The sequence below is a fragment of the Carassius carassius genome, chromosome 8 (assembly GCF_963082965.1).
Source record: "Carassius carassius chromosome 8, fCarCar2.1, whole genome shotgun sequence".
Taxonomy (NCBI): domain Eukaryota; kingdom Metazoa; phylum Chordata; class Actinopteri; order Cypriniformes; family Cyprinidae; genus Carassius; species Carassius carassius.
Window position 1 is genome coordinate 15,169,282 of NC_081762.1, and position 16,901 is coordinate 15,186,182.

A 16,901-nucleotide genomic window follows, 5' to 3' on the forward strand; every position below is an offset into this window, starting at 1 on the left:
AAATAATCATTGCATTAATGACGACCTTGAAATAAGAGCACAAGGTTTATCTGAAAATCAGATGCATGAAAGTAGCGTTTATAGCTTTAGCAAACAGACATCTGGTGCATTTGCTTTCAGGATCATCATTCGCTGATGGAGAGGAAAAGTTAAATAGCTAGCCTACTATAGCATTTTATTTTGTGAAAATGAGATAAAGAAGTTTTCACACACAAAAAGAAAAGTGATCTCACTCTCATAGACGTGCCAGCCTTTATCTGCAGCTAAACTGAATAAAAGCAGAATGAACTGATGAAACTAAAAAAAACACAAACAATTTATGAATGATGCAGCGCTAATTGACATTTATTACAGTACAGAAACTATAAAGTATATTTTCTACCTTATTCTGTGCAGAAAATTTAAATAATTGCTAATTAAATGTAGCCTAGTATATAAAACAATCATAAAATTGCCATTAGGAAAAAAATATTGATTACAAATGATTGATTATTGTCCAGCAGTGTATTTGATTTATTACAGCTAATTAAAAGTAATTAAAAAGAAGATAATTCATTGTAAAAAAAAAAAATAATAATAATAATAATAATTATTATTATTATATAGGCTACATACATAAAATGATTGTATTTGACATTTCTGTCACTTCTGAAATTATGGCTACGCCCCTGGTGTGACAAAATGTTAGCTTATACATAATACTCTTTAAGCTCTTTTTTAAAAACTTGGCTTACATACCTTTTTACGTATGCCATGTTGCATCATTAAACTAGCATTTAACAATGGACAAAAGTTATTTTTTTTTTCTAACCTATGGTTATCTAACCATAAATGCTACTGTAATTTGCCCCCTGACTAAGAATTTAAAGAATTTAGTAGAAGCATTTAAATAATCCCGTGAATGCACTTAAAGAATGCAGAATCGAATCGTTATAATCGAATCGAATCGAATTTAATTGTGAATCGAATCGAATTGAATCGTTCTAAATTTGCAAAAATCATTCTTGAATCGAATCGAAAACCTATGAATCGTAATCGAATCGAATCGCTGCCTTGCCAAAGATTCACAGCCCTAATATTTAGTTATCATTTGAAAAACCTTTACTCACAGAGATTAGGCTAAGCCTACATGTTTTTGTGGAGGAAAATGATTGAATCCACTGTAGATGTCTTCAGCGTGTTCCTGCGCTCACTGATGGTGCGTCATTATTCACGTATTATTCTCATTATAAACATGGTCAAAACTTTTTCACACCTCAGACTTTGCTTTAGTTGCTGGTGCGACCAAAACGTAATCACGCAAGCCTCCGTTACACCTACTCAGCATCCATTTTCGCATCTTTCTCGCACTAATTCTGAGACACATCACATGACCGCTCGTTCACCTCTCAAAGCTTATGAAAAAAGACAACATAAATATAAAACTAATTAAAAATATGAATTAATATTATAACTGTGTATAATAGTAAAAAAAAGTGTTTTGCTGCCATTCTGAGGTCATGTTGGTGCTCTTTCCTCTTGCCTACTTTATAAATGACAACAAACTAAAATTGAAGTATATAGGAAATTTGCAATAAAACCACACAGTTGTTCTTTTTCTTCAACATACTGCAGATTCCAGTTGGGGGAAAAACATCCAATTTGTAGCTTTCTATGAGATTAAAAATGTTAGCAGATACAGTAGCCTCTTACCTTGTTCTTGAGTTTCTGGATCTCAGCTTCAGTGACAGTGTGTTTAATCTGCAGCTGTAGACGCAAAGGGATGAGAGAGAGTAGAAGAAAGATGAGTAGATGTTCAAGGACAGTCCTCCTCTCAAAGGAAACTGACCAGAGGGGCTCTCTCTGCGTGACAACTCTCTCTCTCTCTCTCTCTCTCCAGACTCAAGAGAAAGAACAGCAGAGAGCAAGCAGGAAATAGACAACTGAGGAATGAGTGAGTGAGTGTAATATTTAGCAGTCTTAACTTACAAATGATTCCAATATGTTGATGATTTGTTTCTCAAGAAACATTATTAGTAATGTTGAAAACAGTTGCTTAATATTTTGTGAAACAATTATTTGATGATTATAAAGTTCAAAATATAAACTATTATTATCATATTAAGACATTTTCAGGTTTTCTAAAGGCTAAGTACTTCCTTTCATTGATCCATTAAAAAAAATGCATGCAATCTTGGTTTACCTCTCGAAACTTCTGATAAAGTTTGGTGGCATCCAGTTCTGATGGCGAGATGATGTCCTCGTTTTCAGGTAAATCGAAAACCTCAATGGCCACATCTCTGTCTGTTCCCGTCTGGCCTGCCTCCTCCTCCTCATCAGTGGCATACTCCCCTGTCTGGGCATGGGCACATGGAAATAAACATCCACACTGCATTTACTGTATAAAACAAGGTGAAGGGTTTCTATCTTTAATAGGCTTAACAACTTAACATTGGGTGTACAGGATGCTGTATTTTCTTAAGAACAATACAGATAATAGATAATTTCATATCCTAAAAACCTGATTGTAAGCTTTTATATTAACTGGTATGCTTAGCCAATTTAAAATTTGAGCTTTATTTCGATTTGTACAGCTCAGCAAAATCTTACGACCACAAGTCTTTTGACTTGAGCTAGTTAACAATGACCTAATAACCCAAAGAACACCGTAACAATCATGTAGCAATCTCAGTTATTCAAAGGCAATGCTTGCATAAAATTGAAATATTGAGTCCGTTTCTTAATATGGTGTTGTTTATGTATAAAATACAATACTGTTCGACAATTTGCCGAGATAATCCATTCACCTCACAGGTGTGGCATATCAAGATGCTGATTAGACAGCATGATTATTACACAGGTCTGTCTTAGGCTGGCCACAATAAAAGGTCACTCCAAAATGTGCAATTTTACTGTATTGGGGTTTTTTACTGTAAAACCAGTCAGTATCTGGTGTGACCACCATTTGCCTCATAATTTTGTTCAGTTTGGGATCAGTAATATTGAAGGCAAAAAAAAAATTATAATATATATATAACAAATTTTCATCAATCATACTGATCCCAAACTTTTGAATGGTTTTGGTCTGTTATCTTTTCTAAATAAAAGCGAATCATGCAGCATATATTTCTCCTGCTTGCGTGTGGATCTGCCAAAGTTATTTAAGGTGGATGGATGTGCAGACACACACAGACAGGTTGGTTCTGCTTGGCTGGGGCTTGTATCTGGTTGCAGGGCAGGGCTGTTCCCTGGGAGGCCTTCTTTCCAGATCAAATTATTCTGCCTGGCAGGAAGCCATATATAACCCTGTCCTACTGTACTACTTTAACCTGAGTGGTCTCAATTGTGTCTCATTTGTATATCTTCTCTCTCTCACATCCCCTCACACATGTTAAATGAGATGACACTGTGCGCAGCACACAAACTCCATATCATCAACATGATATTCCCGCTCAGATACTCTCAAGGGGCAAATTAGCTAATTTTGGAGTGTCACATTCAATTAGTATATGTGTCACCATCCTTTTAACACGCTGGTGGTTGAGGAAACTAATTGCAAGAAGGTCATATATAGAGGCACAGAGAGTACAGAGAGCCACACTAAAAATGTATTAAGGTCATTGTATCAGATAACAAAATAAGTTTTATTTACTATTTTGCATATTATAGTAAAATGCAAATGCTACTTGTGAATTTGGGAACATTTCATTGTACAGTAAGAAAATGGATATACATTTTTGAGATTTTCTAAAGATTTAACTGTTATATGCTTTTACAGATTAACTTTATGTGAACAGTAATTGTAAAGTAACTAAATGTAAAAATATTGGAATTAAGCAATTTTGTGTCATGAATATTGCTATATGTTTAATATAGTAAAAAAGATGGCTAAATATGTTATTTTGTCAAATAATACTGCAATTTAAAATAAGTTTCTATTTTAATATTCTTTAAAATCTAATTTAATCCTGTGATGCAAAGCTGAATTTTCAAAATCATTACTCCAGTCTTCAGTGTCACATGATCCTTCAGAAATCATTCTAATGTGCTGAATAATTATCAAAGTGGGAAACAGTTGTGCTGCTTCATGTTTTTAGGAACCTGTGATACTTTATTCAGGATTGTTTTATGAATATATCTATCAATCTATCAATCTATCTATCTATCTATCTATCTATCTATCTATCTATCTATCTATATATCTATATATTTATATATATATATATATATATATACACACAACCCGAATTCCGGAAAAGTTGGGACATTTTTTAAACTTTAATAAAATGAAAACTAAAGGAATTTCAAATCACATGAGCCAATATTTTATTCACAATAGAACATAGATAACGTAGCAAATGTTTAAACTGAGAAATTTTACACTTTTATCCACTTAATTAGCTCATTTAAAATTTAATGCCTGCTACAGGTCTCAAAAAAGTTGGCACGGGGGCAACAAATGGCTAAAAAAGCAAGCAGTTTTGAAAAAATTCAGCTGGGAGAACATCTAGTGATTAATTAAGTTAATTGATATCAGGTCTGTAACATGATTAGCTATAAAAGCTTTGTCTTAGAGAAGCAGAGTCTCTCAGATGTAAAGATGGGCAGAGGCTCTCCAATCTGTGAAAGACTGCGTAAAAAAATTGTGGAAAACTTTAAAAACAATGTTCCTCAACGTCAAATTGCAAAGGCTTTGCAAATCTCATCATCTACAGTGCATAACATCATCAAAAGATTCAGAGAAACTGGAGAAATCTCTGTGCGTAAGGGACAAGGCCGGAGACCTTTATTGGATGCCCGTGGTCTTCGGGCTCTCAGACGACACTGCATCACTCATCGGCATGATTGTGTCAATGACATTACTAAATGGGCACAGGAATACTTTCAGAAACCACTGTTGGTTAAACACAATCCGCCGTGCCATCAGCAGATGCCAACTAAAGCTCTATCATGCAAAAAGGAAGCCATATGTGAACATGGTCCAGAAGCGCCGTCGTGTCCTGTGGGCCAAGGCTCATTTAAAATGGACTATTTCAAAGTGGAATAGTGTTTTATGGTCAGACAAGTCCAAATTTGACATTCTTGTTAGAAATCACGGACACCGTGTCCTCCGGGCTAAAGAGGAGGGAGACCTTCCAGCATGTTATCAGCGTTCAGTTCAAAAGCCAGCATCTCTGATGGTATGGGGGTGCATAAGTGCATACGGTATGGGCAGCTTGCATGTTTTGGAAGGCTCTGTGAATGCTGAAAGGTATATAAAGGTTTTAGAGCAACATATGCTTCCCTCCAAACAACGTCTATTTCAGGGAAGGCCTTGTTTATTTCAGCAGGACAATGCAAAACCACATACTGCAGCTATAACAACAGCATGGCTTCGTCGTAGAAGAGTCCGGGTGCTAACCTGGCCTGCCTGCAGTCCAGATCTTTCACCTATAGAGAACATTTGGCGCATCATTAAACGAAAAATACGTCAAAGACGACCACGAACTCTTCAGCAGCTGGAAATCTATATAAGGCAAGAATGGGACCAAATTCCAACAGCAAAACTCCAGCAACTCATAGCCTCAATGCCCAGACGTCTTCAAACTGTTTTGAAAAGAAAAGGAGATGCTACACCATGGTAAACATGCCCCGTCCCAACTATTTTGAGACCTGTAGCAGAAATCAAAATTGAAATGAGCTCATTTTGTGCATAAAATTTTAAACTTTCTCAGTTTAAACACTTGCTATGTTATCTATGTTCTATTGTGAATAAAATATTGGCTCATGTGATTTGAAAGTCTTTTAGTTTTCATTTTATTAAAATGTAAAAAACGTCCCAACTTTTCCGGAATTCGGGTTGTATATATATATATATATATATATATATATATATATATATATATATATATAAACAGCATTTATTCAAACTGGACATCTTGTGTTACAATATAGACTACCGTTCAAAAGTTTGGAGTCAGTAAATTTTTTATCTTTTTTTTTTTTTTTTTGAAAGTAATTAATACTTTTATTCAGCAAGGATGTTTTAAATGGATGAAAAGGGAAATAATATCTGACAATATTACAGTTTTAAATACAGCCTTGATGAGCACAAGAGACTCCATTAAAAAACATAAATAATACTGATCCCAAACTATTGAACGGCAGTATATATACAGCACAGACCAAAAGTTTGGAAACATTACTATTTTTAATGTTTTTGAAAGACGTTTCTTCTGCTCATCAAGCCTGCATTTACTTGATCAAAAATACAGAAAAAAATGTAATATTGTGATATATTATTAATTTAATTTTTAAATTTATTATACTTGATCATTTATTTCTGTGATGCAAAGCTGAATTTTTAGGATCATTATCAAATGATCCTTTAGAAATCATTCTAATATGATGATTCATTATCAAAGTTGGATACAGTTCTGCTGCTTAATATTTTTTCAGAACATGTGATACTTTTTTAGGATACTTTGATGAATAAAAAGTAAAAAAAAAAAAAAAAAGAAGCTATGTTTTTAAAATATAAATATTTTGTAATAACAATATACACTACTGGTCAGTAATTTGGGGTCAGTAATTTTTTTTTCTTTTTTTAAAATAAAATCAATACTTTTATTCAGCAAGGATGTGTTAAATTGATAAAAAGTGATAGTAAAGAAAATATATTACTAGAATATATATTATTAGATTTTTTTTTTTATATAAATGCAGTTCTTTTTAACCTTTTATTCATCAAATATATCAGACAGCAGAACAGTTTCCAGCACTCATAATATATCAGAATATTAAAATTATTTCTAAATGATCATGTGATAGACTGGATGTTACATGTGACACTGAAGGCTGGAGTAATGATGCTGAAAATTCAGCTTTGCATCACAGGAATAAATTATTTTTTTAAGTATATTCAAATAGAAAACTATTATTTTAAGTTGTAATAATATTTCACAATATTACTGTTTTTTCTGTATTTTTATCAAATAAATGCATATATATATATATATATACACACACATATCATAAATTAGTGGTTGATATTGGGATAATTTTCAGACAATATTATCCAGTGAGAAAATTTATATTATTTTTTTTTAATTTTCAAAAATTACATTTACCAAAATGTTACATTATTAACACAATTGGTAAAACAGACTAACTAATGTAAAAATGCAATTTTGTCAGCAATAATGTAAAAATGGCTAAAAAAAAATTAGGTTTCAAAACAGTCTATCATTATTTAGTTTGATATAACATAATGCTTAGAAATTCAAATATTTATAAGTGTGGCTGATGCAACTGAATGTCCATTCCTTCGCCACCTTTCCGAACCTTTCTTGAATGTCCTTATAACCAGGACATCCTCCAGGACCCTGCTGTTTTAAGGCCATTTACTGTTGGCAGGCCGCTTGTGAATGGTTTTGGCAGCTGCTAATCCACAGTACAGCAAGATTTCAGGCTGGTTCACAACATTTTGCCTCAGTGAACACATCAGCCCCTAAACTTTCATTTTGTAAGGCCTCTCTCGAATGACACTGATATGACACATTTAAACAGACATTCATATGTGCTGACACTCAAGCACACACACGGCACATTCGCACGAAAAAACACCCATCCACCCACACGCAAACATGCTAATCTTTTAGCAGGGACTGCTACATTCATTACAATTCCTTACGGGCAGCCTGTCTGCTGGGAGAAGCCGCCTGTGCCAGAATTATAAAACAGTGCTGATCGCACAGCCATTTCAAGAGCGCAGTCTGCACACGAGCCAGCCGCTGCACAATATCCAGATATTACCACAGAGGAGGAACAAATAAATCCATGAGGGCCAGGTACATTAGAATGACATCAGCTAAATATAATAATGGGATAAATATAATAATAAATATAAATTATAATATAATAATATAATAATTTTGATGCATTCTGAAATCAACACACACATCCAGTCAAAATGTTCATTTAGATTCTCACTGACAAATAATGAGGCATTAAAAATTCACTCTTGCATTTGTACGGGTGAGTCTTGCATCATTCTGCGCTGCACACGAGACTGTAATGCTAAATTGTCCGTGTCCTCCAAATCACAAGGTAGAAATTGCCTGGTCTACTGAGGTAATTATCTCTGATTTGTAGTGGGCAATTAATTCAACGCATTCTTCAGTCAGTCATCAGAGCTTTCATATAGAATCCCACCACTGTGACAGTCCAGCATTAATTATGGTAATGCACCGCTCTAAATCCTTTAAAAAAAACAGATCGCAGCACAGTCACACATGTGATAACAGACTTGTGGCCCTCTTGTTTGGAAAGCCAGGCTGCCCCCCGCTCTACTAATGAGAACTGAGCAATAACTGCTCAGTCACTAGTAATATAACAAACCCCATCAACTCTCCATGGAGTAGAAAGTTGCCACTGTGGGTGTCTTTCCATGAGAAGCTCTCAACAGCCTTAACACACTTTGTAACAGTGCTGAAACTGAAATTGTAACACAGTAGAAATATCATGCCAACTATATATTATTATGTAGTAAGACTGATTAGTGTGCGAAAAAAATAACAGGCATATAATAAATTTTATACTTTAAAATTGTATTTTTGTTGAACTAAAGTCAAAGAAAATTATTAAATTCTAAATGAAAAAAATTTTACTCTGAGAAGAAGAGATGAACATTTAATAATGATCATAATAATAATAATAAAAATAAACTTGATTAAACATGGATTCCATGTTAAAAGCTGAAGGAAACAGCAACATATTTTGTTATACATTAATTATTATTGTATGTATTCTTTATATATATATCTATATCTATATCTATATATATATATATATATATATATATATACTGTACTAACACACAAACACACACACTAATAATAATATACAGCAAGGAAATGCTTAAATAAATATGATAAATAAATAGTCGTACTTTGCTGTTTGAAAACCTTGTCAAGGGGAATCAACTGAGATTTTAGATTTTGAGATTTATATATTATTTATATTTTATATTTAAAGGTGCTCTAAGTGATGTCACACATTTTTTAGGCCAAAACATTTTTTGTCACATCCAGCAAACATCTCCTCACTATCCGCTAGCTGCTTGTCCCCTGAACACACTGTAAAAAAACGGGGTCTCTCTAGACACCACAGGCTCCACAAATAACAAGAAAAACAAACTGGGCTCACCCGCACCACAAAACATAACAAACTGTTCCAGCCAATAACCGACAAGAAAGATTTGGGGGGTTAGAGCACGGATGAGGAAGAGGGAGGGTCTAGCTAGCCTCCGTTTTGTTTGACAACAATTTGAACGTCAAAAAGAAGTTACGACTCCCGGCATCGCTTAGAGCACCTTTAAGATTTTTCCTTTCAACAGGAAGACTTAAATAGATGGAGCAACAAGTGTTTTTGTGGCACTAGAGGAACTATCCTTATTATGCTATATTTAGAAAAATATGGTCAAATGTAGGACACTGTGAGAAGAAATTATACAACAGATATGTTGATAAACCAGAACTATGCAAGCCTACAGTTCATAATATTATTTTGGTCACACTTTATTTTAAGGTCCAAAACCATTACCTATGACTCAGTAACCTCCTAATTTGCTGCTTATTAATAGTTTAAAAGGTTGTTGTTAAGTTTTGGTATATTTGGTAGGATTAGGGATATAGAATATGGTAATTTAGAATATGTGCTTTATAAGAACTAATAAATAGCTAATATGTTAATAGTAGGCAGGCTAATAACAAGTTATTAGTGAGAATTGGTCCCTATACTAAAGTCTTACCATTATTTTTAATATGACTGAACAGGTTATAGCTAGATTTTGACTAGCAGAACTGTTTCATCCTGCTGCACTTTGATGTGACAAATTGTAACAGGTTGAGGCTTGTAGCATGGACGAATCATGGATAATAGATTTGAACCTGCTCCAACTGGCTTGTGACGGTTGATTACTCTGTTCAGACAGTCGCTGACATGCTCACACAAGCTCTGATGTGAGACCTGTTCTGTGCTCACCTCGTCATCATCAGCATCATACTGGACGTACTGTTGCTCCATCATCTCTCTCTGACGTCTCTCCTGCTCCAGTGTCTGACTGATGAGTTGTGCCACCTCGCTCTGCTGTCCCGGACGCTCTCGGCCAATCACAAACCTGCAAAGACACACCAAATACCAATGGGGGGATGGTGCTTTGTGAACAAATGCAGTTTGGAAGAAGCTAGAAAGGGTCATGGCTATTGATTTTCAAATGGAGACAAAGTAGATTTTTACATAAATGAGGTGGGTATAAAAATTTGGAATGTGAAATTGCATGTCATTCAGTATAAAAACCTTATTTTCTGTCTCAATGAAGTGAAATATGTGAAGCTCGTTTCTTGCAGTGTCTGGCTTCAACAAGCATTTTTGTTCTTACTTCATTGACGGATTGTATCTTTTGCACCCTATAAATCAATGACCATGACAGGAGGTCATTCTTGAGAGGTCAGTGTGATAAATGACTGTGACAAAGTGAACACAACTGTTTAAAAATGTCAACAATTCTACTTGAGAATGTCAGGGGAAAAATGACTGCCGAAAGTTTATCATTAAAGGTCAAGTTTGTCATTTCTGCACTATTAGTGGCACCAAACAGAATGGCAATTGGTTAAATATCAATCAGTAATCTCTGAATGTAAATGACCTGCCTTACAATACTGAGTAATAATACTGTACTGGGTGATGTTCTTAAAGACCAATCAAGTGGTGCAGTGAACCTAATATTTGAGCACTAACAACTGACTAAGAGGAAAAACTGAACAGATTTTCTCCTTAAGACATCAGCTTACAAATGACTTACATCTAGTTGTCTATACATATTACATTTATATGATGGATGGATGGATGCACTAAAAGGGGTCATATGATGCTATTTTAAAGATCATTATTTTGTGTATCTGGTGTAACAGAATAGGTTGACGCTTTAATGTTCAAAAAACAAATTATTTTTCATTATTGTACAGGGTTCCCACACCTTGATTAACTCCAAATTCAAGGACCTTTCAAGGACTTTCCAGGTCCAATTCCCTCAAATTCAAGGACTTAATGTGGGGACACATTTCAAGTGAGAGCAAGGTTTCATCGTGTTATCTTGTAAGATACATTGTTACAGTTTTAATTTGTCAAACACAACTATGCAAAAAAAGCTTCTTCATATGACAGAGATCTGATATTCTATTTGTTGTATTTCTGTTTTGCATAAAACTGATGAATATTCCGTACATCCTATATTATATTCTAAAATGATCTGATATTAAGTTTTGCATGGATTTTACTGAAAAGTACAGAGCCATGACATGCAGGAAAAAATATAAGGCTAAATCGTCGCTAACACGATTACTATTGCGTTCGCTCGATTTACTATTGCGTTCGCTCGATTTGCTAAAATCGAGGGAACGAATTAATAAATCGTGCGCACAATTTATAAATTGAGTGAACGCAATAGTAAAACGAGGGAATGCAATAGCAATCGTGTGCACGTTTTAGTACATTGAGGGAACTAATTAGTAAATCGTGCACACAATTTATTTATTTTTTCTTGCATGTCATGTGCGGGGCTCTGTAGAAAAGACCTTAGGCTCATGTAACCAGAAGTTTTAAGATATATAAATATGCTTTTAAGTTTTTCTTGCCTCATGGGTTTACATTATCTTAACAAGCAAAGCAATTTAATTCAGCAAATACCATCCTAGCAGTTTTGGGCACACATGAACGCCATGTAGGGTGACCATATTTTAGTTTTCCAAAAAGAGAAAAGTGGGTGTGGGCGGGGCGGGGGACTGGGGTGTGGTTGGTTGGTGGTTAAAGTAGTGCCCAAAGTGTTGCATTGACCATATCCCAAATATCAAAACTAAAAATGTCATTTCAATACCTAAAATACATATTTTACAGTCACTGTTACGCATATTGATCATAAACACAGCTAAAAAGCTTCCTACCAGAGGCCCTCCTTCACAAAACTTAACATCTAGCTAACATAGGCAGTTTTAAAAGTTTTAACAAAGGCGGAATGCAAAAAGTTTCAATACAAGCATTTTAGTCAAATGTAATTAAACAACATTTCAAATCTTTAACCCACAGGGAAAATCAACCCATTAACAGTTTAAAAGTAGCCATAGTGAGAAAAAAAAGTGGACTTGGCAACCCTGCATTCAACACGAGCTGCAGGAGTCAGATTTGACAGTTCACAGGTTGAGGACAAAGAGATGGCTGATACAAAAGAGATTTAAATACTCTGCATGTTGATAGCGGCTCCCTGATGTGCAAAAATTATGCTATATTAGAATGTTTGCAGGGAACGGGCTGGATTGGACACAAAAATTACGGGAGTGGGCAATAACGGTCAGAAATTCAGTGGGAGCCGGTGTCCTGACATTTTATCGTACCCGTCAGATTTTCCTACCAGGGTTAATTGCGCATGCGCACATATTGCGTCCTTTTCTCATGCTGAACAACAATATTTAATGTGTCTGCATTACTGTAAGGGTAGGTTTAGGGTTGTGGTACGTGTAGATGTTAATAAACCATAACTTTACAGGTAGCATTTTTCGTTGTGGAATTATACTACCCACTGTTTTAATAGGAGGTAACAAAATCTGAAAGGGTAGGACAAATTGACAGAACACTGGATTACGGAAAAAGTTCTTGCAGTGCTCTAATACAAAAACGCACTGGTGACTGTAGAAAGCAAAGGCAAATTCCCACCATTTTTGGCGATTCAGAAATCCTGACCAGATTTTTTTTTTTGGTCAAAAAGAGGACATGTCCGGGAAAAAGAGGAAATATGGTCACTCTAACGTCATGGCAACATACAACCAAATTACCTCACGCGCGAAACACTTAACGTAACACATAAATGAGTGTAACTAATGTAAATCAAGCAAGCGTCTATGCATAGGCCATGAATTGTTAACCAGAGGGAATAATGTGATTTTTTTTTTCCAGAAAACTTCTTGCACAAAACAAATTCAGGCATTTTCAAGGATCTGCATCAATGTATGTTTATTTTCTAAAACTTTCCAGGCCCTATGGGAACCCTGATTGTAGGTCCTCTATGTCCCGCCTCTCTCAAACATGTCATTTTCTACAAAGCACCTCCTTCTAACAAGCAAAGTCTTGTTAGAATGGCCAGCTGACCCAGTGAATTGTGAACACCGCAAGCACTCGTCGGAAATGTAACACACTTTCCATATTCGCGAGCTTCAGCTTTCAACATAAATGTAAAGACAGTAAATAATGTCCTTAGTTTTACCATAAGTTCAAGCCTGAAAGAAAAACAGAGTGATGTGACAGAAACAGTGATGAAGCTCATATGTACTTGCAGTACATAAGCCACGATTAAGAAAGCTGACTCCACTGTGATGTGACCCTGTCTCTCTCTCACTCACATACACTCACACAATCTAATTCTCTACATGGTGCAAAACTCCACATTTGAACAGTCAATATCAAATACTTGAACTATTAAGAAAACATACTTACAGTAGCTGATTCAGAATAAGCGCCAGATTGTCAAAGCAAAGTCGAAATTGACCCTTTTTTTTAAATAGCCTTTGCACAACCAGCTTTGTAGGCTACTCTCCTAGGTTCACAAAACTGTCATCCATAAAATGCGTTGCAAATAAAGTGCTTTTGCACAGAATCGCAAATATTTCCAGATTCCAGATCTTTGCAGATATTATACATGCACAAATAGCGTAGCTACATAACAGACTTAAGCAAAGGAAAAATAGAAATTGCATCATATGACCCCTTTTAAAATCTCGACCACCATTCACTGCCATTATAAACCTTGGAAGAGCCAGGAAATTTTTTAATATAACTCTGATTGTATTTGTCTGAAAGAAGAGAGTCATATACACCTAGGATAACTTAAGGTGAGTAAATCATGGGGTAACTTTTATTTTTGGGTGAACTATCCCTTTAAGCTGTTTGACACACTAGTATGGATTTTTAATATATGCCATTTATCAATTATAAGCCATTACATGAAAGGAGTGAAAATGTCTAATAATTGGAGTTAAAAAAAGACAATTCCCTCCAATAATATTCACTGCATCCTCTACATTGCACAATCCATGTTTTGGAGGACCAGCAGGGAAGCGCTCAGCATGGAGTCCTAATCACCAGCATTAGGCACAGATAAGGGCCCAAATTTGATCTACATCTGAAGCAACAACTGGGCCAATACCGTGTTATGCCAAACATCTCTGCTGCTTCTGCAGCACAGCTGACCTGGAAACAGTCCTCTCTTCCATCTCGATACCACACACAGGGATCCCAACTGCTCCAGGACAGAGCTTTCTTATTGGCAAAATCCACCAGTATTATTCACATACATCTGGAGTGACAGGATGCATTTAAGGATATACACATCCCCTCACCCAGCGAGGAGGCGTTCCTGCCAACTTGTTATAAAAATCTTTAGACTCTGACATTGAATCATCACAGCAATGAATTGTTCTTAATAGAGTGTCAATCTTCATATATTTATTGGTGGTCACTGGAGCAGACAGAGTTTAAGACATGCCTTAATTCCTATAGTAGGTTAAATATAGCACAAAATCCAAATCTGGGCCACACTGCCTCATCGGTGAGAACAGAGAGAAATAACCAGCAGGAGGGAATAAATCAAAACCAGGAATGGATAGACAGCTGAAAAACAAAAATATGGTGAAAGAGTACATTTCCTGAGACCTTCATAGTACTAAATTATTTGATCTTTTCAAGTACAAATCTGACATTATAAATATATGAACTATATAAAATGACGTATTATATTATATTATTATTTATCCTCAAATATATTAATTATATTATTTCATATTTATTTTATTACACACACACGTGTCCCTCACAAGAAAGTCACATTTAAAGAGATATTTCACCCAAAAACTTATCATTTACGAAATTCATACAGGTTTGGAACAGAGTTTAAATTTTTGGGTGAGCTATCCCTTTAAGGAAATTATATTAGGCAATTACATAAAGCCTTTAAAATAAACATACATTTGAAAGTTAAAGGTAAATAAAAAAAAATTACAGCGTGTTTATATTTTCAGAGAAAGTATAATTCACCACTGACAGCATCTGTTAAAAACAATCCGCTCCATCATGCTGTGCAGCTCTATTGTTAATGAAGAGTCTTGTTTTCTCACAGTGTGAAGAACTCGAAGAAGCCAAAATGCTTTTCAAAGACATGCTCTGTGCTGTCGTGTCTAAGGGGAGTTTAGATACACTAATAAGAAGTCTGTGTTTCTCTCAGAAGAACGCTGAGTGGGAGGAAAAGACGATGGCATGTCATGTTATTTCATACACTAATGATAACACTTGTAAGCTACAGTGAGGATGTGGGGATGTGAGGATCTTGCGGACCGCATTCAGGGGCAAACCTGGGATTAAATAGACATAATACACAAGCAAAACCGGTTGTAGACTTCTAGCATCTTACCTAACCACTCCCTGTGTGTTTCTCAGGACAGAAGCAGCGAAGCTCTGAGTTACTCCCACCAGACTGGTGCCGTCAACCTCCACGATTTGATCATTCACTTTAATTCTGTGGAAAATGAAGGTGGTTATGTTGTAATGCTTGTTGCAGTGACACTATTAGGACACTGTGCAAACTGTGTATGAAGGACACAGTACATCCTGGGACAGGGTTTCCTAGAGTTTGTGAATCCCTAGAGTTTGACACAGAACTCTAGTGAAATTGTGCTAGGTCTTTGTGAAGACAATAAGATAAAAGTACAGACAAAAATTTCAGTTTGTAAAGACATAGTAAAGATGTGTAAAGATTTATTTATGCATAATTATGACAGATATGACTTCTGTTCCGCCTTATCAATGAAAAGACAACAGTATCAAGAGTGAATTAAATTAATAATTCACAATATGTAATAATAATAATTATAAAAAATAATTTTCTATAAATACATTCTTAATACTACTAAATATTTTTTAGAATATAGAATAATTAAATAATAATAATTACAACTATTAGTGTAGTTGTTTGTTTTGTATTATTAATAATTAAATTAATAAATGAAAACATATTTTCTACAGATAAATTCTTTATACTGCCATGTGGATGAACATACAAAAATAAAATACATTCATAAAGTTTTTGTTGTTAATAATTTAATTAAATTCAATTACTAAATTACTAACTCTACAAAAAGTTTTCTACAAATATATCCTTTATACTCCATTAATAAAAATAAATATAAAAATCTTAGTGAATACTTCAATTAAATAATTTAGGTCATAGGACTTAAAAAGGACAAAGAAGGTTGAGAACAAAATTTGGATGTTTTCAGTTGGTCTTGGGTGGTCACATTCTTTCATTTCAGCAGCTAAAGAGAAATAATGCTCACAAGACAGAAGGAATTACAATCATATAGGATTACATGGACGAGTAAGCTCCTTAACAACATGTGATAGTATATTTTCAGAATGCTACAGTGTTTGCATGAAGAGCTCCAACTGTGTGATATCTGTAATGAGCTTTGTGAGTTTGACCAAATTGCCTTGACCCTTGATTCCAGTCTGGATATCGAGCCCCTGGCAAATCCGGCTGTTATGCAGGCAAAGCAGACGGAGGGATGCTTGCAAGACTGAATCCTAATGTGCACCTAAAGAGTGTGGCGTAAGCACAGCTTGACTTTCACATGCATTTTTCAGTGTCGCCAATATACTTATAATAAAGCAGGAAATTAAGAGTTCCAACATGCAAAAAATAAGGACTCCAGTGCAAAGATTTAAATGTCACTGTTGAATTCTACATTGTTATACTTCGCTCAGAAACAGCCTGAGTTAATGGTGGAAGAAATTACATTCTGGCTATTGAATAGTCCTTTTGAAACCTGATTGCAAAGCTTGCA

At 35.0% G+C, this 16,901-nt stretch overlaps 1 protein-coding gene across 6 annotated transcripts in view; it reads right to left on the reverse strand.

The window, feature by feature from the left end:
• Positions 1-16,901, reverse strand: part of LOC132145402 (neurabin-1-like) — a 57,756-nt gene that overhangs the window by 15,995 nt on the left and 24,860 nt on the right. For all 6 annotated transcript variants that reach the window (XM_059556416.1, XM_059556415.1, XM_059556418.1 and 3 more), the window contains exons 5-8: positions 15,473-15,577; positions 10,003-10,138; positions 2,183-2,335; positions 1,693-1,746 (exon numbers count right to left, since the gene is read on the reverse strand). In XM_059556416.1, the coding sequence (XP_059412399.1) occupies positions 1,693-1,746; positions 2,183-2,335; positions 10,003-10,138; positions 15,473-15,577 (448 nt within the window). The remainder of the gene's footprint in view (positions 1-1,692; positions 1,747-2,182; positions 2,336-10,002; positions 10,139-15,472; positions 15,578-16,901) is intronic.